The sequence below is a fragment of the Schistocerca piceifrons genome, chromosome 1 (genome assembly GCF_021461385.2).
Source record: "Schistocerca piceifrons isolate TAMUIC-IGC-003096 chromosome 1, iqSchPice1.1, whole genome shotgun sequence".
Lineage (NCBI taxonomy): Eukaryota > Metazoa > Arthropoda > Insecta > Orthoptera > Acrididae > Schistocerca > Schistocerca piceifrons.
Genome location: NC_060138.1, coordinates 917,469,431 through 917,494,705, shown reverse-complemented (window position 1 = coordinate 917,494,705; position 25,275 = coordinate 917,469,431). Strand labels below are relative to the sequence as shown.

At 40.2% G+C, this 25,275-nt stretch overlaps 1 protein-coding gene across 5 annotated transcripts in view; it reads right to left on the bottom strand.

Annotated features, from left to right (window-relative positions):
• LOC124717142 (solute carrier family 12 member 8) overlaps positions 1-25,275 on the bottom strand; it is a 195,524-nt gene that overhangs the window by 76,786 nt on the left and 93,463 nt on the right. For all 5 annotated transcript variants that reach the window (XM_047243930.1, XM_047243905.1, XM_047243896.1 and 2 more), the window contains exon 6: positions 12,356-12,557. In XM_047243930.1, the coding sequence (XP_047099886.1) occupies positions 12,356-12,557 (202 nt within the window). The remainder of the gene's footprint in view (positions 1-12,355; positions 12,558-25,275) is intronic.

Below are 25,275 nucleotides of genomic sequence, written 5' to 3'. Positions count from 1 at the left end.
TAATAATAAGACAGGTATTCATTTATATGACTGCCTTCTAAATAATTATTTAACAAGTTAGATACGGTGCATCAACTGCAACATTACAGTGTGTGTACTGTAATATAACAGACAATAAACACACAATATAGAATACAATACCCATTTTTAATGTACTATATGATACACGGATGCGAGTACTGTAATGTCGTATTACTACCATTCACATATTGTCATTCATCAAGTTAACAAATTTTTAATTATGCAATACAGCTAATTTCAGAATGACAATGTTAATTCCATTTACTATTATACTCCACAATGTAACAAAAAACCAGGTGAACTAATATGACCAACTCTGAAATAAGATCTCGTGACACTGTTACAAACTGAAACAACTATGAAATTAAAAAATAATTTACAGCCTTATGAAAGTAATTGTTTGCAGACCACATTACGAAAAATTTCACACAGAAAACAAATGTTGTCAGAATGCTGTGTGTGTCAAACATTTTCTGCCCTTTTGCAAAGCCCATTGCTGTCCTTGAATGCATGTATACAACTTCCTGTTATAGGTTTATTAGCTTCAGTAGGGACCTGCATAAATGTTATATTCCAGCATTCCAGTTTTACAAGCAACTTTGTGAGGAGGCCAACCATAACTCAGAGACATCGTAAATAACAGTAATAGCACACAACACTCGATAACCATTCAAATTATCATAAAAATTATGACAATTATAAAAATCCAAAAGCCACATAGCTGCATGAAGGAGCTTTATTCATAACCATTGGTTTCACATCAATATAGACGAATCTTGAGCTTTATAATAGCTACATTTCCATACTGCAGATGGACAGTTACAGAGCTCCAGCTTTGGGGAAGTTGTCCAATTTAAGAGTCAAACCACATTGGTGGACTGTCATAATAACATTGAGTACAACTGAAAGATGCTTGTCAAAATGTAGCATGAATTTTGAACCAGCCAGGCCAGATAACATACCAAAGGGCATATTGTAAGATCTGATAGACACCAGGTGCATAAAACCAATATAAATAAAACTTAAAATCCCATGTGATGTGTGTACTCCTGCCATCATTCTAAGAGACCAATGTGGCGCAAGCAGCCTGTGGAGGCTAGTAATACACTGGCTTTGGTTTTTGGTGACTAGAATGATATCTGCTCTACTGTTTGCAGGTGATCTGCTAACTGGAACTACCGGTATGTAATCAGATTGTATTTCAATATCTGTGAATTTAGGCTACGGAATGCTGTGTGTGTGTGTGTGTGTGTGTGTGTGTGTGTGTGTGTGTGTGTGTGTTTGTGTGTGTGTTTATTCAATATATTTAATATTTGTGGGCACACCAGCATCATCAAAGTCTCTGCTCAGAAAACTCAAGGGACAGAAGGGAATAATTGTGTGGATGAGAGACAAGACAGTTTGGTTTAGAACTTGTGACCATATGGGTGTGTTTTATGATGCTGTGCAAATGAAGTATTATTGCTACACCATCATGTTGTACATTCACACATCATGTGGTATATTCCCTGCACCCACTAGGAGAATTTACTGCATGTTTAATTACTAGCCCATTAATGGGATGAAATGTTCCATATCAGGTCACAATGTTAACACTGTCCAATGTGCTACACCTTTGGAGAAGGATAATTAGGCAGAAGAAGAGCCCACAGAAGCTGCACAAATCCACTGGGCACTTCTGCAACATACACTTCACTGCTAATAGGACTAAATAACAGTGGTTATGCAAGTTAACCCCTTACAACTTACTTCACATAAAGGATACAGCATATGGTACATCAGCCATAGTTTTGTTGCTATATTGCCTATGATATATTCAGTGCTAAGCTGGCTGAAACTCAATACGGCAGATCTTACTCTTTAGAAACTTTTTGCAAACACTCTTTAGAGTACAAGTAGTGCAAGCAATGGTATTTACACTTTTACAAGATATTGCTGGATGTCACATGGATTTATACAGATAAGTAACTGGAGAGTGTGAGTGGAGTTGGGAATGTGTAGAGTGAAAAATAGCCCCACAAACTAATTTCCTGTGATCTGTTCTATTATTTGTGTGTGTCAAATAAATGTCTGCAGACACAGTTATGAAACTGACAATAAGGCCTCACATTCTCTCTGTGTGTGACACAAAGAAATGGATCTAGTGCTGGCAGTAGTATTACAAATTGTGACAGCTGCCACAATATCAACTTATGCCACAGCAGGACAAGCACCAGAAAGAGCAAGAAATGCAGTATCATCAAACATTTGAACAGAATGATCTCCTGCTTAATTAATAGCAGTATCAGTTTCAATGGATCCATAATCTGTTTATCTGGGCCAAAGCATTTTACTTTTCTTTTATCATACAAGCTCGACCCCCTAGTAGACTCCTTGCTCTTATCTTCCACAGAAGCATGTTTTTCTCAAGTGCTTACTTTTGCAGTCAGACCCATCCAATGCCGCAGAACTGGTGGTTCCTTCTCACCTGAGGATGAATGGCAGACAATGGCAGGCTTGTAATACTATGGCAGGAGATGGATGTGAGTACATGCTGCAAGGCAGTCTTGCACCTTAGCACAAGGTGCCGCTCATTGCTGAGATTACATGGGATACAGCTTGGGTAACTACGCCTCTTAGAACTGGATCTAATTTCCTTAAAAATCCAGGTTGTCAGAGAGTTTGGTTATGTTGGTCACTGGGAGCTCCAACACTACACTTGTAATGAAGCCCCTCAAGAAAATAGCTGGAAATTTACAAAATAAGGCCAGTGAGCAATCAGTATGTTTGCTTGGAAAGGTCTTGTCCTCAATGTGGAGGATGTTCTGCCAGCAGCTCCTGAGCACGATGAATGCTGATGGCTGAAAAATTGCAGCTCATGTTGGTATAAAAGATGCTTGGCACATGGGTTCAAAGGTTATCCTCGGCTCCTTTCAATGGCTAGCTAAATAAGTTAAGACAGCTATCCCCTCAAGTAATGCAGAAATATGCTTCTGGACTTGGAGCATTGTTCCCATTACTAACAGTTTGGAGCCAAATGGATGGCTTAAACCAGATTCTCAGAACATTCAAAAGCAATCTTAAATGTGGTTTTTTGTACTATCCTGGTGAGTTGAAAATTGTAGGGGCCCCACCTTAATATGTCAGATGTACATTACCAGAGTATATGTGGCACAGAAATATGGTTGTTCTGCATTAAGGAAATCCCCTCCATAGATCCAGTGATCAATTCAAGATGTATTCAGAGAGAGAGGTAGATCAGCCACATTAAGTACAAATATGAACATTCATCCTCTTAAGGCACAAGCGGGAAATGTTAGTACAGTATTAGTTACCTGAAGGTACTTACAGTGGTCAAAATCAGTCTAATGTGTCATCAGCAATAATGCCCATGTAATTAGGAACATAATGCTGACAGAAACCCAAAGCGCATATAAATGAAATCTTGTATTCAGTCTGGAAATAAATTACATGGCAGGCTCCTTTAACTGTGGTTGAAGAAATGGGAACCATTGCAAGTATTCACTAGGCTGTCACTGATGGAACTATATAATCTCTAGAGGGGAAATTATGTAAGGGGAGTACCTAGGGGATAGCATCTCTGCCTTTTATCAACAGATATACTGTTCATTTGAAACTAACAGTGAACCTGAGCCAAGAGACAGTGTGATTCACCTCTACTGTTGAAAAGCCATGTACAATCCACATAAGGTCAAAACAGATGCAGAAGGGGAGGAGTCTACTAATCACCAGTAATTCAAACATATAAGGAACATTGATACCCCAAAGAGAAATGGTGCAAGGTGGATGTGCTATTAGGCAGTGATTTCTGAGATACTGTTCGAACAATATTAGGAAATACCAACTTCAAAACAACTTTGCAGTATACATTGTACAGAATTGGACTTTAAAACAATCAAATAAACTCTAACAAGGAGAGGGTGTGGGCATCGAGGATGGGGATGAGTATCTGAGAACAAACAGAATGATGACATAGTTTAAAATGCAACCTATCTTACCCAACAGCTGTTCACTCTAGTGGCTCTTCAGAAAATGCATGAGGTGGATTTACTTACCATCCATTAAAATGGCCTCAGTTTTCAAAACAGAATGATACCACAGTGAGTATGGGGCCACACTAGTATGTTGAGAGACATGGGGTTGCTACCTGGATAAAGCAATTTTTTTTACACATTTTTCTTTATTCTTTCTCTGTTTTAACATTTGACTAACAACTGATAACCACCTTCATTACGTTGGTTAAAAAGCATATGACTAAGGGATGAAAAACAAATTTATTTATTATGCTACAATTTAAAATTTTTACAGTGATAATCATGATAGAAACACTGAAAACATAAACTGTTCTTGTACCGTGATCATTATTCAGAAATGACATCTGCCATAGTAGAATTTAAGGGGAAATTTATGCCACTAACATTCAGCAATATACTAGTTTCATATGCTAAGTCTGTAGTCATACATCGGCTTCTAACCTAAATTCAGTGATCTTCTCCATTATTTTCAGTTGTGTTCACTAATGCATTTAGTTGCTGACAAAAATAAGATTATCCCATAACTTGCATCAAATCCAAGATTGTAATAGTGTCAGTGTAACACAATATACACTGGCTACCTCACCATTCTATTGAATGGTGCCATTTCAAAGAATGACAATTCATCTCAAACAATTCCTCCAAAATTACGTACATCAAGACTCAGTATTAGCCCTACTGCTCTTTAAGCTTTACATTGCTGATATGTCAGAAACAGTTTGTAAGAAATTTGCTTATACTAGTGACTGGGCCATAGCAATTTCTTTTTAGTTCTTTCCTTTCAGCTACTTGCCCCCCTCCCCCCTCCACACCTTCTCCCATGTCCTCCGTCTAAACTGCAACACTTCACTGTCTGCCACTCCCACCATACTATCCCTCTCCCTCCCTGCCCCAGCCTACTCCTTACCCCCACCCAGTCGCCACTCCCATCATGCATTGGTGCTGCTGCTCGCAGTGTGGTTTCAGTTCTCTAAGACTGCACACACTGCGCAAAGTGTGTGTGTGTGTGTGTGTGTGTGTGTGTGTGTGTGTCTACTGCTGACAAAGGCCTTAATGGCTGAAAGCTATACTTGTGTGAAACTTTTTGTTGTGCCTATCGCGACTCAGCGTCTCCGCTATAAGGTGAGTAGCAACTTTCCTTCTCTGGTATCGTTACATTCCATCCTGGATTTTCCATTGTTTTATTTATTTCTCAACATAGTCACCCTAGTGGTGAACACATTTCACCCAATGAGAGAACAGTTTGTTGATACTGGCACTGTAAAATGTCTAACTTTGTTGATGGAGCCACACTCCCACCTCTGCTGGCACTGCTTCATGTCTATCAGAGTGAAGTCCTCAAAGGTGTTCTTTAAGTTTTGGAAACAGACGAAAATTGGATGGGACCAAGTTGGGCGTGTATGGAAGATGGTCAATGGCAGTGAACACAAGGCGTTTAATTGTTGCAGCACACATGTGCTGCAACAATTGTCATGCTGAAGGACAGGGTGCTCCATGTGTGGATGAACTCTTCAATTTCATGATTTCGATTACAGCATGTTGTTTCTCATGCAGTGACATAGCTACATTACACACCATCATGTTACACACTACAATTTGGAGCCCTCTAGTAATAGAGGGTTGCTACGTGCATCAGTGAAGCAGAAAAGTCAACTGAATAATATGCATGACATGTAATACCTCGACAGTTATTAGTTGGTTGGTTGGGGGAAGGGGACCAAACAGTGAGGTCATCAGTCCCATCAGAGTAGAGAAGGATTGGAAAGGAAGTCAGCCCTGCACTTTCAAAGGAAACATCCTTTGAAAGCGATTTCGGGAAATCACGGAAAACCTAATTCATGATGGACGGACGCGAGTTTGAAATGTCATCCTCCTGAATGCAAGTCTGGTGTGCTAACCACTGCACAACCTCGCTTGGTCAACTGTTACCGAGAACAGAACAAAATAATTTGGAGACCTTACTTTTTAACACACCATCATAATACAAGACATAGCAGAAATAACATTAGTTGTGGCATTGTAGAGTTGCACTATAAAACACTGCAGGCAATATGTCATCTGCTCAGGGCTACAGACTTTTCAAAAAGTTTCTCGATTTATAGAGACTAGGCATATTGCCTAACTGAAACACAGTGGCTGCCTTGTAATGAAAATCCTGTATTGTAATGTAGCTAGTAATAAAACAGTTCTGGTGTGCATTTAAAAATTTGGACGTATGCTCAGACACACAGATCAATATCTTGATATCTCTCATTATCCTCTTAAGAGATGCCATTTAGGTACACTTTAAGAGCTTGAAAAAAGTATTTTCTATACTGTTATGATATCTTTTCTCCATATGTTTCAGCAGTTTAGCATACACTTGCAATTGAAAGTGATGAGTTTGCTACTTGTGGATCACGTCTGCAGATGACCATCACCAATTCAATATTAATTCATAAATTTCGGGCGTATTATAGTATTTGAGAGTTGTAGCATCGCGTTTTAGTGCCTGAATAGTGTAAATTCGCGTAGTCGTTTGTCTACTGTTTTTGTTTTTGAACGGCCAGTGTCGGTTGGTCACAGTCAGTGTGCTCCCTGCCGCCGTTGGATAAGCAGCTGAGCAGCAAGTCGTATACTCCTAGCTCACTCGTTTGTTACATAGTTTAATTCTTAATTTCTTTGCGTGTTTTTGGTACTTGCATTGTTTAATTCATAAATTTCGGGCGTATTATAGTATTTGAGAGTTGTAGCATCGCGTTTTAGTGCCTGAATAGTGTAAATTCGCGTAGTCGTTTGTCTACTGTTTTTGTTTTTGAACGGCCAGTGTCGGTTGGTCACAGTCAGTGTGCTCCCTGCCGCCGTTGGATAAGCAGCTGAGCAGCAAGTCGTATACTCCTAGCTCACTCGTTTGTTACATAGTTTAACTCTTAATTTCTTTGCCTGTTTTTGGTACTTGCATTGTTTAATTCATAAATTTCGGGCGTATTATAGTATTTGAGAGTGTAGCATCGCGTTTTAGTACCTGAATAGTGTGATTTCGCTTAGTCTCCTTCCGCCGCCGAGCAGTGTCAGCAGTGCGCAAGTAGCAGCATTACTGCATTTACTAGGCAATCTTGTATTTTAATAACCGTTTAAATTTTGTCGATTTGTTTGCGCTCTCTGTAGATTAGTTCAGACGTTTTTTGCAAAACAGTTTTTAGCATGGATAGGGACTGCAACTGCTGTGTTCGGATGCAGGCTGAGTTGGCATCCCTTCGCTCCCAGCTTCAGGCAGTGTTGGCTTCGGTCACACAGCTTGAGGCTGTTGCCAATGGGCATCACTGTGGGGGTCCGGATGGGGGTTTGTCGGGGACGGCCAGCTCGTCCCACGCATCCCCTGATCGGACTACGACTGTGGTTGCCCGGGATACTGCCCGCATTGAGGCTAATCCCTCACCTGTGGTAGAGTGGGAGGTCGTTTCAAGGGTGGCAGGGGGCGAAAGACATTCCGGAGGGCTGAACGGAAAGCCTCTCCAGTTTGTCTGACGAACCGGTTTCAGGCTCTGTCTCAGGCTGATACTGATCTTCGGCCTGACATGGCTGCTTGTCCTGTTCCAGAGGTTGCCCCTTAGTCTGCAAGATCCGGGCAGTTGCAGAGGGTGGGCTTACTGGTAGTTGGGAGCTCCAACGTCAGGCGCGTAATGGGGCCCCTTAGGGAAATGGCAGCAAGAGAGGGGAAGAAAACCAATGTGCACTCCGTGTGCATACCGGGGGGAGTCATTCCAGATGTGGAAAGGGTCCTTCCGGATGCCATGAAGGGTACAGGGTGCACCCATCTGCAGGTGGTCGCTCATGTCGGCACCAATGATGTGTGTCGCTATGGATCGGAGGAAATCCTCTCTGGCTTCCGGCGGCTATCTGATTTGGTGAAGACTGCCAGTCTCGCTAACGGGATGAAAGCAGAGCTCACCATCTGCAGCATCGTCGACAGGACTGACTGCGGACCTTTGGTACAGAGCCGAGTGGAGGGTCTGAATCAGAGGCTGAGACGGTTCTGCGACCGTGTGGGCTGCAGATTCCTCGACTTGCGCCATAGGGTGGTGGGGTTTCGGGTTCCGCTGGATAGGTCAGGAGTCCACTACACGCAACAAGCGGCTACACGAGTAGCAGGGGTTGTGTGGCGTGGGCTGGGCGGTTTTTTAGGTTAGATGGCCTTGGGCAAGTACAGAAAGGGCAACAGCCTCAACGGGTGCGGGGCAAAGTCAGGACATGCGGGGACCAAGCAGCAATCGGTATTGTAATTGTCAACTGTCGAAGCTGCGTTGGTAAAGTACCGGAACTTCAAGCACTGATAGAAAGCACCGAAGCTGAAATCGTTATAGGTACAGAAAGCTGGCTTAAGCCAGAGATAAATTCTGCCGAAATTTTTACAAAGGTACAGACGGTGTTTAGAAAGGATAGAGTGCATGCAACCGGTGGTGGAGTGTTCATCGCTGTTAGTAGTAAGTTATCCTGTAGTGAAGTAGAAGTGGATAGTTCCTGTGAATTATTATGGGTGGAGGTTACACTAAACAACCGAACTAGGTTAATAATTGGCTCCTTTTACCGACCTCCCGACTCAGCAACATTAGTGGCAGAACAACTGAGAGAAAATTTGGAATACATTTCACATAAATTTTCTCAGCATGTTATAGTCTTAGGTGGAGATTCCAATTTACCAGATATAGACTGGGACACTCAGATGTTTAGGACGGGTGGTAGCGACAGAGCATCGAGTGACGTTATACTGAGTGCACTATCCGAAAATTACCTCGAGCAATTAAACAGAGAACTGACTCGTGGAGATAACATCTTGGACCTACTGATAACAAACAGACCAGAACTTTTCGACTCTGTATGTACAGAACAGGGAATCAGTGATCATAAGGCCGTTGCAGCATCCCTGAATATGGAAGTTAATAGGAATATAAAAAAAGGGAGGAAGGTTTATCTGTTTAGCAAGAGTAATGGAAGGCAGATTTCAGACTACCTAACAGATCAAAACGAAAATTTCTGTTCCGACACTGACAATGTTGAGTGTTTATGGAAAAAGTTCAAGGCAATCGTAAAATGCGTTTTAGACAGGTACGTGCCGAGTAAAACTGTGAGGGACGGGAAAAACCCACCGTGGTACAACAACAAAGTTAGGAAACTACTGCGAAAGCAAAGAGAGCTCCACTCCAAGTTTAAACGCAGCCAAAACCTCTCAGACAAACAGAAGCCAAACGATGTCAAATTTAGCGTAAGGAAGGCTATACGTGAAGCGTTCATTGAATTCGAAAGTAAAATTCTATGTACCGACTTGACAGAAAATCCTAGGAAGTTCTGGTCTTACGTTAAATCAGTAAGTGGCTCGAAACAGCATATCCAGACACTCCGGGATGATGATGGCATTGAAACAGAGGATGACACGCGCAAAGCTGAAATACTAAACACCTTTTTCCAAAGCTGTTTCACAGAGGAAGACCGCACTGCAATTCCTTCTCTAAATCCTCGCACAAACGAAAAAATGGCTGACATCGAAATAAGTGTCCAAAAAATAGAAAAGCAACTGGAATCACTCAATAGAGGAAAGTCCACTGGACCTGATGGGATACCAATTCGATTCTACACAGAGTACGCGAAAGAACTTACCCCCCTTCTAACAGCCGTGTACCGCAAGTCTCTAGAGGAACGGAGGGTTCCAAATGATTGGAAAAGAGCACAGGTAGTCCCAGTCTTCAAGAAGGATCGTCGAGCAGATGCGCAAAACTATAGACCTATATCTCTGACGTCGATCTCTTGTAGAATTTTAGAACATGTTTTTTGCTCGCGTATCATGTCATTTCTGGAAACCCAGAATCTACTATGTAGGAATCAACATGGATTCCGGAAACAGTGATTGTGTGAGACCCAACTCGCTTTATTTGTTCATGAGACCCAGAAAATATTAGATACCGGCTCCCAGGTAGATGCTATTTTTCTTGACTTCCGGAAGGCGTTCGATACAGTTCCGCACTGTCGCCTGATAAACAAAGTAAGAGCCTACGGAATATCAGACCAGCTGTGTGGCTGGATTGAAGAGTTTTTAGCAAACAGAACACAGCATGTTGTTATCAATGGAGAGACGTCTACAGACGTTAAAGTAACCTCTGGCGTGTCACAGGGGAGTGTTATGGGACCATTGCTTTTCACAATATATATAAATGACCTAGTAGATAGTGTCGGAAGTTCCATGCGGCTTTTTGTGGATGATGCTGTAGTATACAGAGAAGTTGCAGCATTAGAAAATTGTAGCGAAATGCAGGAAGATCTGCAGCGGATAGGCACTTGGTGCAGGGAGTGGCAACTGACCCTTAACATAGACAAATGTAATGTAATGCAAATACACAGAAAGAAGGATCCTTTATTGTATGATTATATGATAGTGGAACAAACACTGGTAGCAGTTACTTCTGTAAAATATCTGGGAGTATACGTGCGGAACGATTTGAAGTGGAATGATCATATAAAATTAATTGTTGGTAAGGCGGGTACCAGGTTGAGATTCATTGGGAGAGTGCTTAGAAAATGTAGTCCATCAACAAAGGCGCGTTTCGTCACAGGGTTATTTGGTAACCGTGATAGCGTTACGGAGATGTTTAATAAACTCAAGTGGCAGACTCTGTAAGAGAGGCGCTCTGCACCGCGGTGTAGCTTGCTCGCCAGGTTTCGAGAGGGTGCGTTTCTGGATGAGGTATCGAATATATTGCTTCCCCCTACTTATACCTCCCGAGGAGATCACGAATGTAAAATTAGAGAGATTAGAGCGCGCACGGAGGCTTTCAGACAGCTGTTCTTCCTGCGAACCATACGCGACTGGAACAGGAAAGGGAAGTAATGACAGTGGCACGTAAAGTGCCCTCCGCCACACACCGTTGGGTGGCTTGCAGAGTATCAATGTAGATGTAGATGTAGATCTGCTTCTTGTGGACATTTAAGTGACTTACACCTGAAACTATTTCATTTTTTACTGGTTTCCACTCTGAGAAGACTTTCCTCTGTAAGAAACTTTATATTGTGATTATTTTTAATCTTATATTTAAGATTTAAGAGAGACTAAATTTATACTATTATGTAGCTATGGTAGCCTGTAGTTCCATAGAGTAAGGGGTCTGGGGGACTGAGGGCACAGAACTCAAGGACAGTGGATCCATTGAAAGAATTATAGAGTTATTATACTGAGCTGCAAAGTGGTTGTGTCAAATTATCTGTTGAACCACAAATCTGAAACAGACACTCAGTTAAGCTGATGAGGACACAGTTAGTTCAGCTGCTGAGTTTCTGCTTGTCTTAGATCTTGTACAGGATTTTCAGACAGCAGACAGAACGTTGTCAGGTATTCACTATCTCTGTGTAAGGTCTTTGCCACTCTTGTGGAAACACCTCAATTATGAAAGGTAAATGTAAGAATAAAAATTACCTGGAATATTTGTTTTTCTGTTAAATAGCAGAGTTAACACTTTTGTCTTACAACAGTGGAACAAGGACTTTTAATGTGAAAACCATTCAAAAACTGTGACCTACACAGTGAGCAAACCAAGAGATACATTTTCAGAATTACCAGATAAACAAAATGGATTGCAGAATAGACTAGAGTGGAAGACATAATTACAACAGTAATAAAAAAAAAATGATGATGTACAAGACATGCACCAGATGTGTCAACGTTGTATGGACCAAGGAAGAAGTCCTTTAAGGGACTACCTAGGATTTTTATCCGTCGCCCATCACTTCTCTCACCTCTGGTAATGTCTGTTAACGTGAAGAATGCCAAATTGTGCCAAGTTTTGGAGTCTATGTTAAACTGTAGGTCACCCAATAACTGACTGGGTGAGTCGGTTCAAAGATTGGAGGAAGGTACAGCCTATGACCTCCAACAGGATCATGCCTATTAAAGCTCTGTGGTGTTCAAATAAATCTTCAGACTGATGACAGTTTCACTAACTACTTAAGAGATAAGAAATGGCAACCTAATGCATGAACAGTTGCATAAGAAAAAGTGCACAAGCAAGATGAGTGTTTACAGCAATCTATGAAGAAACCTAGAGGTGGCTTTCTCCAGCAGTGGATGTAAAGTGCTTCTTGTAGCTGTTGCTGCTACTAATGGTGATACATCATCTAGATAGGTTTGTGAAGTACAGTGTGGGAGTTTTTTAACCAGTTCTATTTTATTTTCCATTTTTGTGTTCAAAAGAACACGTCCCCTACTGGTATATACTGAGATTAACTGAGTCAGCAGCAGTCCTCTCATGCATACTTATCTATGCAACTACACTCACCCAGTACCCATTGCAGCAAGAGTTCCATTTGGGATATCCCGTGAAGGGTAACGAAGATCTCCACTCATATTGATGCCTGCCATTACCCCAGTTACAGTGGGAAAGAAAACGCCAAACACTGTGAACCAGCTGTAGCCATCATGGTAATCAGGAAACGTATTATCTGTCAGTCGCCCTGTCATCCAACCAGTAAAACCACTTGCTGCAAGAAGAAAGAAATATGAAAACATTTAAAAATGTTCTTCTTTGATGTATTTATATGTACAAATATTATATATTCTGCTGCCACAAGTGTTTCCAGTACCTAAAAAAAAATCAATATTAATTTTTTTTACTTGATAATTTGAAGTCTATGAGACCTAATAGAAAGGTGTGAAAGGGGGTAATAATGGATCAGTTATGAAATGGGGGCTATACACAGTACAGAGCAATGTTAACTGCCAGTAGTAAAAATTTCAGAATACAATAACAGTGAAATGATTGGTTTTATTCATGAAAATATGTGAAATATAGTAGTACACATTACTATTTTCTTAATTAATATGTGTAACAGTTGTCAACAGACATCATAAAAACACCATCAATAGCCAGGCAACTCATAAATCCTCATAACAAGCTATAAGCAATCAGCAAAACAGCTCAAGGAAGAAAATTTGCAACAGTGGCGAAAACTTCAAAGAACATTACACATACACAACGTGGTCAAATATCCTGAAGAATTTTATTGACAGTGATAATGGGTGCAGAAGTCTACACTTACATTTAAGCTATAAGCACACTAATATCAGCTTGAAGAAATAGAAAAAAAATATTTTAGCAATCTCAAAGGTAACAATTCTGTGTTGAAAAGCATACAAACATCTTAAAAACGATCAAAATTCATTTAAAGAGACAAAAAAGAATACAGAAATAAATTAAACACAATTTAAAAATAACATAAATAAACTGATATATTACCTTTAAATAGTTCATTTCAAACTGCCAACAACCATTGACATATGCTGGAAGAACGCTAAAATTACTTAATTACTATTGGTTTCAAATATTCAATGCTTGTCTGGAAATAATTATAGATGTATGATGGTAATTCCAAAAGTACGCCAACACAATCTTTTAAGGGCAATTTATTTTTAGGTAATGTGACACACTGTGGTACACTTTACTTTTCAAAACAGCTATCATACTTAATGAAACATCTGTTCCACTGGTACGAAAGAACATTGGCATTTTCACAGAAGACATCTACCTCAATCTCGTGACAGTTTTTTTAGGATATTTACTAGCTATGAATTGTTTAACCCCAAAATGCTCCTACAGAAAAGATGCAAGTGGATATATTTTAATATGTTCTGCATTATAGACAAAAATTCATTTTGAAGTGAATATTAACCGTGGTGGATTGGCTTGAATGCCTCAACAATACAGACAGCCATACTGGACGGGTATCTGTTGGGAGGCCAGACAGATGTGTGGTTCCTGAAGTGGGGCAGCAGCCTTTTCAGTAGTTGCAGGGGCAACAGTCTCTATGACTGACTGATATGGTGTTGTAACATTAGCAAACACAGGCTTGCTGTGCTGGTACTACTAACAGCTGAAAGGAATAGTCATACTTTTTCCTGATGGCATGCAGCTCTATTAGATTATTAAATGTTGAGAGCATCCTTTTGGGTAAAATATTCCAGAGGTAAAACAGCCCCCCAATCAGATCTCTAGGTGGGGACTTCTCAGCAAAACGTTGTCATCAGAAGAGGAGGGCAGGAGGGGTGGGGGGTGGGGAAGAGGATGGGATTAGAGCGTGGTATGTTAGATCCCTTAATCAGGCAGGTAGGTTAGAAAATTTAAAAAGAGAAATGGATAGGTCGCAGGATGAATGGCATTCCTCATTAGGTAATTACAGAGTTATAAATACAAAATCAAATAGGGATAATGCAGGATTAGATCTAATAATGAATAAGAAAATATGATCATGGGTAGGCTGCTACAAACAGCATACCGAAAGCATTATCATAGCCAAGACAGACTCGAAGTCAACATCCATCACAGTTGTAAAAGTTTGTATATCAACTACTCATAGCTCCACAGATGATGAAGGGACTGAAGAAATGTATAAATACTCAGGTAGTTAAGGAAGACGAAAATTTAACTGTGATGGGGGACTGGAATTTGGTAGTAGGGAAAAGAAGAGAAGGAAAAATAGTAGGTGAACATGGACTGCGGAGAAGGAATGAAACGGGAAGCCACCTGGAAAAATTTTGCACAAAGCACAATCTGATCATCGGTAACACTTGATTTGAGAATCATGAATGAAATCTGTATACATGAAAGAGAACTGGAGACTCTGAAAGATTTCAGATTGATTATGTAATGGTAAGACAGATATTTTGGAACCAGGTTTTAAATTATAAGATATTTCCAGGGGCAGATTTGGACTCCAACCATAATTTATTGGTTATGAGTTGTAGATCAAAACTCAATAAATTCCAAAAAGGTAGGAAATTAAGGAGATGGGACCTGGACAAGGAGGTTGCTGAGAGGGAGCACTAGGCAATGACTGATTACAACAGGGAAAGGAATACAGTAGGAGATGGATGGATAGCTTCGAGACATGAAATGGTGAAAGCAGCAGAAGATCAAATAATTAAAAAGACAAGCTCTAAGAGAAATCCTTGGATATCACAGTAAATATCGAAGTTAACTGACGAAAGGAGAAAACATAAAAAAATAGTAAATAAAGCAGGCTAAAGAGAACAAAACATTTAAAAATGAGACTGACAGAAGTGCAAAATGCTAAGTAGGGATGCTGAGATGACAAAATTAAAGACTGACTTATTCTAGTCTTTGTATAAGTTTCCCTCTTCCTCGCACATAAGATTTTAATTTCCTTGGTTAGTCATGGCTTTCTTGCTTTTTTTTTTTAATGAATTTTCTGGATATCCTTTCAGGAAAGTTGCTTTCAAATACTGACATAAATCTGCTATGGAATAAATTGCTTTTGACATTAGCATCTCTTTCTATATACATCTCATCCCATACCACCTCTTTTAATTTATTCTTAAAATACTGCATCTTGTTCTCATTAATAAACCACACTTCTGTCTATGTCCTGCTTCAGGTGTGAAGGTGTATTGTTTATTTCCATTACTTGTGCACCATGATCAGAGAGTCCATTAACTACTGGTTACACAATAACTATTTCAACCTGAGCACTGTCTGTAAGAATGGTCCTAATGCTTTCCTGCACATGAACTGGAAAATCAACCACTGAAAAGAGACTGAAACATCCAAACAATGATTCCAGTTCATTTTTGCTGTTCATATATTTTAAGAAATTACACTGAAATCTCCAAAAACAACTGTTTCTCCTTGTGTGAATGAAAGGTAGCCCAACAACACATCTAGATTTCTCATAAATAGGTGGAAGTTTCTTAGAGGTAATCTGTAGACTGTTACAAACTACAAGGAAAGTAATCTGCACTAACAACACACACCGCATGCTCCTAAGTTCTGATCTACACAAAATGGCCCTTTTGTGATATAATTTCTTTCAATACTCTCTGCCTCTAGCATGACTAGCCTAAAATATGAGTCTCTCTAACTCCAGTAAGCACAGGGATTTGCCCTGTGTGCTTGTGGGCCCCCCTTACACTTTCTAGAAGATACTCAGTTAATCTGTCCCCTCCTATTCAGCTGCATGCCATATTTTGTGAATCTCCATCCACCCAATGGCAGCAACAGGTATTTAGTCAAAAGCAATTTGTGTTTACAAGGCTGACTGCTGTGATAATTCAGGGCTGGTCATAGTTCTGGAAATCCTCGTCATAGCTCTGGAAAACATCCACAAACCATACATAAGTGTATGCTGTTGCTGCAGGGAATGTACAAAAATATGGAATCACCAAAAACACAATTCATTGCCATCCAGTCCAGGATGACATGGGCTATTTGAACAGGGGCCCTGTTGTTTTGGAACACAGCATCACTTGTGAGGAACAAATCACGGAATAGCATAACATGGCTGTTCAAACACCACTGAGCCACACCATGTTTTATTCTTTGGACGTAACCTCAGCCAAAAGTTGGAAACAGTGTGAAAAAACACTTATCCAACCAAATGACTTTCTTGCATTGTTCCATAGTCCAGGTTTTAAGGCTTCAGCACCATGTTTTCCTGTTAAGACTTTCGCATCACTGAGGAGTGATTTTGCAATATCAGCTAGCCTGGCAATTCCCCGCTTAAGGAGCTCCCTTTGGGTTCTTTTGGTGCTGACATGGTCCGCAACTGTGACATTCAGTTCTGTGACGAGATTTTCACCTGTCATTCTCTTATTTTTCGTCACAATCCTTTTCAACAACTGTCTGTCACAATCACTCAACACACCGTTTCATCCATTTTGTCATATGACAGGTGATGCCTTTGGTCCATTTTGTGACATAACAGATGTTGTTTTTCTGTACGCAACATAAATCTTTGATACGGTGCCTCTTGAAACACCAAGCACTTTAGTTACTCTGGTTACAGAAGCATCCACCATTTAATCACAAACAACATGCCTACATTTGAAGGTACTAATCTGTGGCTTAATGCACTCACAACTACACAGAACACTCAAAGTTTCTCATTTTGAATTTTATTACACAGAAAACTGTTCTGACCACGACTGACACCTGCAATGTATTGAGCACTTTGTACAGGTTCTAATGCTGCAGATCAATCTTTGGTTAAGTAATCATCTTCTGTAACTGAACAATTCGCATCTCCATATTTAGTGTTCATTTGAAGGTGCTCTGCACCTAAGCTTGCTTGGAAATTGTCTGGTACTTCTGTACAGTACTTGAGTAAATCTTAAATTGTGCCATGAATGGAACTGGTGGGTGTGAACTTGTGGGTAGGGGTGCCACTGTAATTGTTATTAGGTATTTTAAGTTCTGTTGCTAAACTGATTTTACCTAAAGATGGTTTTGAAATTGATGTCAGTTTATCATCATAAATTTTGTTTAAGGGTTTACTATATGCATTTTTATGATAGGTTGGGGGATTTAAATTTTAATGTCAAGCAGTTACTTAGTTTCTGCTGAAACTTTTGGCAATATGTGTTTTTTGGTAAATGTTGAGTAGGAATACTTTGTTAATAAATTTGCTTTAAAAACATGTCTGAATTAATGTTAGCCCAGCAACTTACCACAATGGTAGCAGAGCACAATGAGAAGGTGATGGGGTTCTGAGTCTGCACTTCTTAGGACTTTGTTTCCCATTAAACTACTTGTGAATGCCCTTAAGATATTTCTCCTTACATTGCAGGTTACCCTGGACTTACTATGGAAGCGAGGAATGTGCTGCGGATATCTTATCTAACCAAATCTGAGTTGGGATATGAGCACACAAGGTTGATGGTAGCATGGCGGAATTAGGGCAGTGACTGTGTGGAGTGCTGGGACACTGCCTTGTTGTCAATACAGAAACAGTAGGTTAGGTGAGTGTCCCCTTTGGGGTTATAGTAGTCTCTCGGAAAGTGTGCAAGCTAGTACAGACTTACTGAAGGGTAGTGTTCCTATCCACATGCAGGTATTCCAAATATTCGGGATATTGAACATTTATTTGCTGATTCTACACAGAAAGTGGTTATTCAGGATTTACGTAATAAAATAATAAAAGTACAGTTGCAAAGTAGTTTGCTAAGCTGGCAATGTAATGAAGGGAGGGAAGGCATGCATGATTTTGGTCAGGCAACTGAAATAGTCAGTGATTGCAGTAGAGTGGGCAATGGTACAGTGGGTTGGAAGATGCATAGTAAAGTACCCAAGCCTTTTTTTATCTTTTTCGAAATGCATCAGGCTTTGAAATAGATACTAATGAACAAGTTGTGTGGTTACTATGGATCACAGGGTGGTTACAAAATTTGACTGAAACACCGCAAGTGCCTGACGCAGAAGGGTTACATATGATGTTTCCCCATGCTGTAGGAAAACTTAAAATAGTAATTACTGAAGCCACTAATGAAAATCTATTGTTAAGTAATTTTAGGAAAAAGAGTCTTGCAAAATCAGCTCCTGGAGTGAGCACAAAATGAGCTTATAAATGCTTATGTGTATATATTGTGTGCAATGTATTTCAGACAATTTGGCTCAATATATTGAGGAAACCCTAGAAGCATTGTCAGGTCTGTGTATAGAAATCCCAGAGAATAATGCAGTCGAAAGTATAACTGAGAGCTTTCAGGTGGAAGACAGATCAAGGGCAACATTTTGCACTAATCCATAGATATTTGCTGAATTAGATCAATTAGTATTGCACAGTAAGCAGTTTTGTTTTAGTGATGTGAAATGTAAGGATGGGGAAATATAGCTCCATAACAACCACATGCAAGCTCTCACAAGTGAGCAAACTCAGCCTATTTTTTAATTTAAAAGTGATATAGTGTTTCTGATGTCATTGAAAAGGACATTTTGCACATGACTGCGCTGAGGCTCAGAGGAAGAAACACGTCTTTTTAGGAAACAGTTATAAGTGTTTTCGGTGTAATGAACAAGGGTAATTTTGTATGTGACTGTAACAAGAATCGGAGAAGAAGGGAAAATAGTTGACACCACAAGCAAAAGGAGTGGTAGAGTAGATTTTGGTCATTATTTTATTTCATTGTCTTGTTTTCTTATCAGGTTTTGTCACCACAAGAATTGTGGGGTTTTCTTGTTGTTCTTGCATTTGACAGTTAGTGTTTGCCAAGAAGGTGTCTTCTTTAATTATAGTTCTTTCTGCTGACCACAGGACACTACAACATTTCTTGCATACTGCCCAGGCCCTGGAAAGGTTGCGTGAGGCTGATCTCTCAGTTACACCTTCTAAGGTCAATTTAGGGCATAAGGAGATCTCCTTTTTGGGCACACACTTCCTGCTGAAAGAGTCCATATCAATCATACTGATCAGCAATGTACTCTAGTGGTACAGAAATTTCCAAGGCCCGAGAGCAAGAAGGACATCAACAAGTTCATTGGTATGGTGAATTTTTTCGTAAGTTGATCTCATTTTGCACAACTGGCTGCACTTCTTAACTGGTTAAAGCAGAAAGGGGGACCTTTTATTCGGGCAACATCCCAGCAGACAACTTTGGACACGTAAAAATGGGTTTAGTCATTGCATCTGTTTTGGGGGTACCTGATTTTAATTGCCAATTTACACTGCAGACTGGTATTGCTGCTATTCTGCTTCAGGAAGTTAGTGGAGAACGGAAGCCTACAACTTATGCCTCCCAGGCATTAATGGGAGGGGGGAGGGGGGGGGGGGGGGGCACTGCTTACAAATTACAATTGGCTGTATTGTTTGGCCTTGAAAATTTTTAATTCTGTCTCTAACATAGACAATTTTTATTGGAAACTGACAACCAAGCATTGTCCTGGGTGTTGGCTCATCCATGTAAGATGCGAAGGCTTGCTACGTGGGCAGTGTGAATATTGGCTTTCTGTTTTGAGGTCTGACACATGAGGGGAACTTATAGTCAGGTAGCTGATGACTGAGCCAGATGTTTCAACCTGAGCAGGAACCGGCAAAGTTGGGGCCTGAAGAATCTAATGAAATGTGTGTTGTACTGGGTGAAGTACCTGACCTATTTAATGATCTGGGCACTAACAAGTCAATGACCCACAGTCAGGTGCAATTAAGGGCCACTGAAAAGCACGAGAGGTGGTTCCCAGGTATGTACTGAAGAAGGAGATCATATGTTATATTACCCATCACAACTGAAAACCCAAGATTTTTCTGCAACATGATTTGTATCCTGCCATATTTGAGTGTTCTCATGAATCCCCTTGTGGCGGGGGCAGGGGGGGGGGGGGGGGGGGGGCGGCTCATAAGCATCTTTAAGACTCTAATGAAAACTAAGAAGAACTTGATGTGGCTGAACCTAAATAAGGAGGTAAGGCAGTTGGTTAGCCAATGCCACGGGTGACTTAGAGCTAATCCTAATCCTAATTTCAAGAAAGGTGCATTAAGTTCTTACAGGGCAGAACATACCATGGGAAAGTTTTTTATTGGCTACATAGGGCCCCTTCCCACACACTCAACAGGGAAATAATTACTTATTGGTTTGGTAAATGCGTTCTCTCAATTTGTTTGTTTGTCTCCAAGTACAGCTCGAGCCATGATTCAACATTTGTATACGGTTTTCTCTGTTTTTGGGGCACCTAGGGTGCAAGTAAGTGATGATGCTCATGCCTTTTTAGAGAGTTTAAGAAGTCTTGTTTTGGCAATGCCATTTGCAATGTAACTACTATACCATACTAACCACAGCCATCACTTGCAGAATGCATGAATCTCAATTTGAAATCTGCCCTTATCATATTTCATTTGGATGCTCAGACTTGGTGGGACCAGTCAATAGGGTGGTTGACCTTAGCATTGAATACTGTGCAGCAGGAGGTCCATCAATCTATACATGCTAGTCTCCTGTTTGACTTACCTGTTAATTCACCATTATCTAATATATTGTCTATCAACGATATATTGCCCACTGCTGGCAGCCCTGAAACTGTAAGGAAGAACTGGCAAGCCACCAGGAATAATATCCTGCGTGCACATAGAAGGGAGGCTGTGTGCTACAACAAGTGTAGGTGTCCCATCACTCTGCACGTTGGCAGTCAGGTTTCCTGGAAAAATTTTTGGGCACAGAGTAAGGGCATTGATAAATTCACATCTAAACTGATGCTACATTTTTTGTGTTCCTACAAAGTGACAAAGGGCCTTTCCCCAGTTATGTTCCTGGTTTGTAAAAAATCTGGTGGTAAACCGAAAAAGGAACACATTCACACATTACCCAGTTGAAGGTGGTAAGCAATCAGGCTGTAGGGGAGCGGTCAAGTAATTGTGTCATCACAATCTCCTCCCCAAGAGTTTTGGTTTAAGGAGAGATATGTTATTAAAACTGCAGAAAAAAGCAAAATAATTACAGAATTTAAATTAATGTAAAAACTTGATGAAAAAACAATAGTATTTGGAAAGACACCAACTCACTGCAGAGACAAGTTGAAGAGCAACAGATAGGCACATGAAAAAAAGTTTAGTATCACAGCTCTGCTATTATTCTTTTATGCTTCATAAGAGCACATATGCAATGGATCCACACACACACACACACACACATACACATGCAAGCATGCACAAATATGGCCTCACAACAATATCAAAAAGTACTTATTCATCACTCAGCTCAAAGGAAATCATGAATGCTGAATTATACAATTTAAGCAGAATGAGTGTTGGTATTGAGTTGCATACTGCAGTCACCATTTGACAAGCTACGCCACACATGATGTGGGACTTTCTAGAACCTGATACACTCTCTGGGCCATAATGAATCCCCTGGTCAGACCTAAAGGCATTCAGCACTGAAACTGTCTTTGATCTTCCTCATGCCATTCATATGTACAACTGGCATGCAGTCCAGAAGAGCTATGTGCTAGAGGTAATGTGCATGCATCCTCATTAGTGACTCATGAAACGTGGTAAGAGAAATCTCACAAAAACGATCATAACAGAGGCACCGGTATACTATGGGGCACCCCTTTTTGGTGTCAGCTTTTGCTAGTGTCAGAGGTCACTTCGAGGCTATGCCTAAGGCTCTGGCATACCACATGGCATATACTCTCAAAGTTGTTTTGTGGCTTACTGACTGCTTAAAAAACATGCATTGGTGGTTTGAATGTGTGGTAATGCATAAATGTCAATGTTAGTGACTCATCAAATGCTATGAAAATGGTTGAGAAGGTGCATTTGACAGTGGGCAGAGTGGACCAACTTGGATCTTGGATCCATGTTCACTGTGTGGATACTTCACTGGCATCACCTTAATGAGATTCTGATGCTTTCACCACTGGGAATTGGTGAAGTTTTTTCTCTCTTGAGTGTCTGATACTACAAGATTTCTCAGGGCTGGTTTCCAAAAAAAGGGTGTTTAAGCTAGGACCACCTAGGCACAACTGCTGACAAACAGTTTGATTGCTAACCAACAGAAGACACACTGTGGGTGGTTTCGTTTCTAGGTACAACTCAAGATAAACTAAGGTCCTCTGAACTGGAGAAAATGAAAAGTTGGACTTGAGTTTTAGTATTACGATAATTGCTTTCTTTTCAAAATCAGAGGGGCAGGCAGAACACACATGGCCATTTTTACGGCTGCCAGAGAGGTGGAAGAGCAATTAAGGATTGGAGGTAGGGTATAAATATGAGGATCAGAATGGAAAATAGGAACACATAGGTGGCAGGGGTAAAATACAGGGAGCAAAAGGCTGAGGCATCAAGGGATCACCAATTTAGTATTGGAGGGCAGCGTGGAGGGTAAAAATCGTAGAGGGAGACCAAGAGATGAATACACTAAGCAGATTCAGAAGGATGTAGGTTGCAGTAGGTACTGGGAGATGAAAAAGCTTGCACAGGATAGAGTAGCATGGAGAGCTGCATCAAACCAGTCTCAGGACTGAAGACCACAACAACAACAACAACAGTGGTCAAGGAGGAAACAGAAAGGTTTAAGAAAAAATGTGGATGGTGGATACTGGTTGTAGTTGATTAAACAACTAAATCAAGATAAATGAAAATAATTTGGAGAAGCATTGTGGCAGTTAGCAAGTGACTGCACTCTGTGCAGCTAGCTAGTTTATACCAAGTCTGAAGTAGTGCCATTGTTTTTTTAATCTCTATAAACCACATCGTTACCACGCTATAGAAATCCTTTGCTGAAATCAATGAGGGAGTACAATATGCACTGAAACAAGAGATAATTTTGAGATCACATGAACTAGAACACCACCAAAAACATAATGGTCTAAGAGTGTTTGGACTACTTGGAAGAATGTGAATGTTCATCAAACTTGCCTGTAAAAAGTTAGGCATAAAAGTTTTGGAATGTGATACAGACAGGAACCAAAAATGAGACCCAGAAAGCTAAATTCCACAACCTAGATCTAAAATCAGTAGATTTTGAAAACATTCAGTTTTTTGGGAGAAGAATTATTTCACAAAATCATGAGTGACACCACAAGTACTGTAAGGATTTAGTAACAGTGTTCCTGGACACTGAGAAGGCACATGGCTGCGTGAAAAGAAACCAGATCTGGGAAACACTTCAGAAAAGGGGAATTGGAAGACTGACTATGAGAAGAAATAAAGGATATGTATCAAGGAAGGACAAGTTGTTTGTACAAAAGGCTAAATTTATGGTACACTCTGGCGGTACAGTATTGATCAAAATTTTATGTAAAAGAGTATGAAATGATGACAACAAGATGGAATTAGATATGAGCAGCAATGGATATAAGTACTAGAGGTCAAGTACTAAAGAAAGTGGAAAGCTTCAACTATGTGGGGAGCAGAATTGAAGACTGTGGGAAGGATAATAGTGACAGGGGAAGCGAAACATATGGATTCTTGCAGAGAGTAAGGAGCCTCGGCTGGAGTAAGGATGTACCACCAGAAAGCAAACAAGCATTATTGTGAGCATATTATGCTCCAGTATTCATGTTTGCATTGGAAACAATGGTAATGAAGAAAAAGCATATGAGCAGGACTTAGGCATGCAAGATGAAATTTCAGCGAAGTAGGATAGGAGATCCTGGAATGGGAAGAATGAGGAATGACACCATGAGAGATATAGTGAAAGAGAAGCTCATGCAAAAGTCCATAGAAAAAAATCAAGATTGATATGGTATGGGCTTGTTAAAAGAACAAGTATCAGCTAAATACCAAGTCAATCTCATGAAATGACAACAGCAGGCAAGAGACCTAGAGAAAGACCAAGACACAGATGTATCATTGGAGTGAAGAAATGTGTGAAGAAGAAGAAGAAGAAGAAGAAGAAGAAGAAGAAGAAGAGACAAGGCAGGGATGGGACGGAGAGGGCAAAATGGTGAGAGGATACGAAAAAATGGAGAGGCTTAAATAGGGCCAGCCAGAAGTACAAAAAGAAGAAGTCACTACATGACAGGATCTTACATATGAAAGGGCAAAAATATTGAACAGTGTCATCTCCCTGTTTGGGGAGCAAAATGTAGGGACCAGTGAAATAACACAATTCCAAAGATAGCAGGAGAAAAGAAATCAGTCAGCAGTGACACCGAACTTAAAAAAATAAGGTCAGTGAGTTCAAAATGATGTTGATGTTCTTTTATTTTGTATCATTTTTCCTAAAAGCTTTTCTTTTGTTTATCGTCTTATTGTCTGGAATTACTTTTACTCCTCATTATTAACATGGCATTCAACAATCGGACTTTCAATGTTAATATTGTCTTAAATTCACTATTTTCTCATCATTTCTTCTATATTTACCTCCTAATTATTAATTTACAGTTAGTTTTTGTTTTATTTATTACTAATACAGTCTTCAAGACAAAAAATGGCTCAAATGGCTCTGAGCACTATGGGACTTAAAATCTATGGTCATCAGTCCCCTAGAACTTGTTGTTGTTGTTGTTGTTGTTGTTGTTGTGGTCTTCAGTCCTGAGACTGGTTTGATGCAGCTCTCCATGCTACTCTATCCTGTGCAAGCTTTTTCATCTCCCAGTACCTACTGCAACCTACATCCTTCTGAATCTGCTTAGTGTATTCATCTCTTGGTCTCCCTCTACGATTTTTACCCTCCACGCTGCCCTCCAATACTAAATTGGTGATCCCTTAATGCCTCAGAACATGTCCTACCAACCGATCCCTTCCTCTGGTCAAGTTGTGCCACAAACTCCTCTTCTCCCCAATCCTATTCAGTACCTCCTCATTAGTTATGTGATCTACCCATCTAATCTTCAGCATTCTTCTGTAGCACCACATTTCGAAAGCTTCTATTCTCTTCTTGTCCAAACTATTTATCGTCCATTTTCACTTCCATACATGGCTACACTCAATACGAATACTTTCAGAAATGACTTCCTGACACTTAAATCAA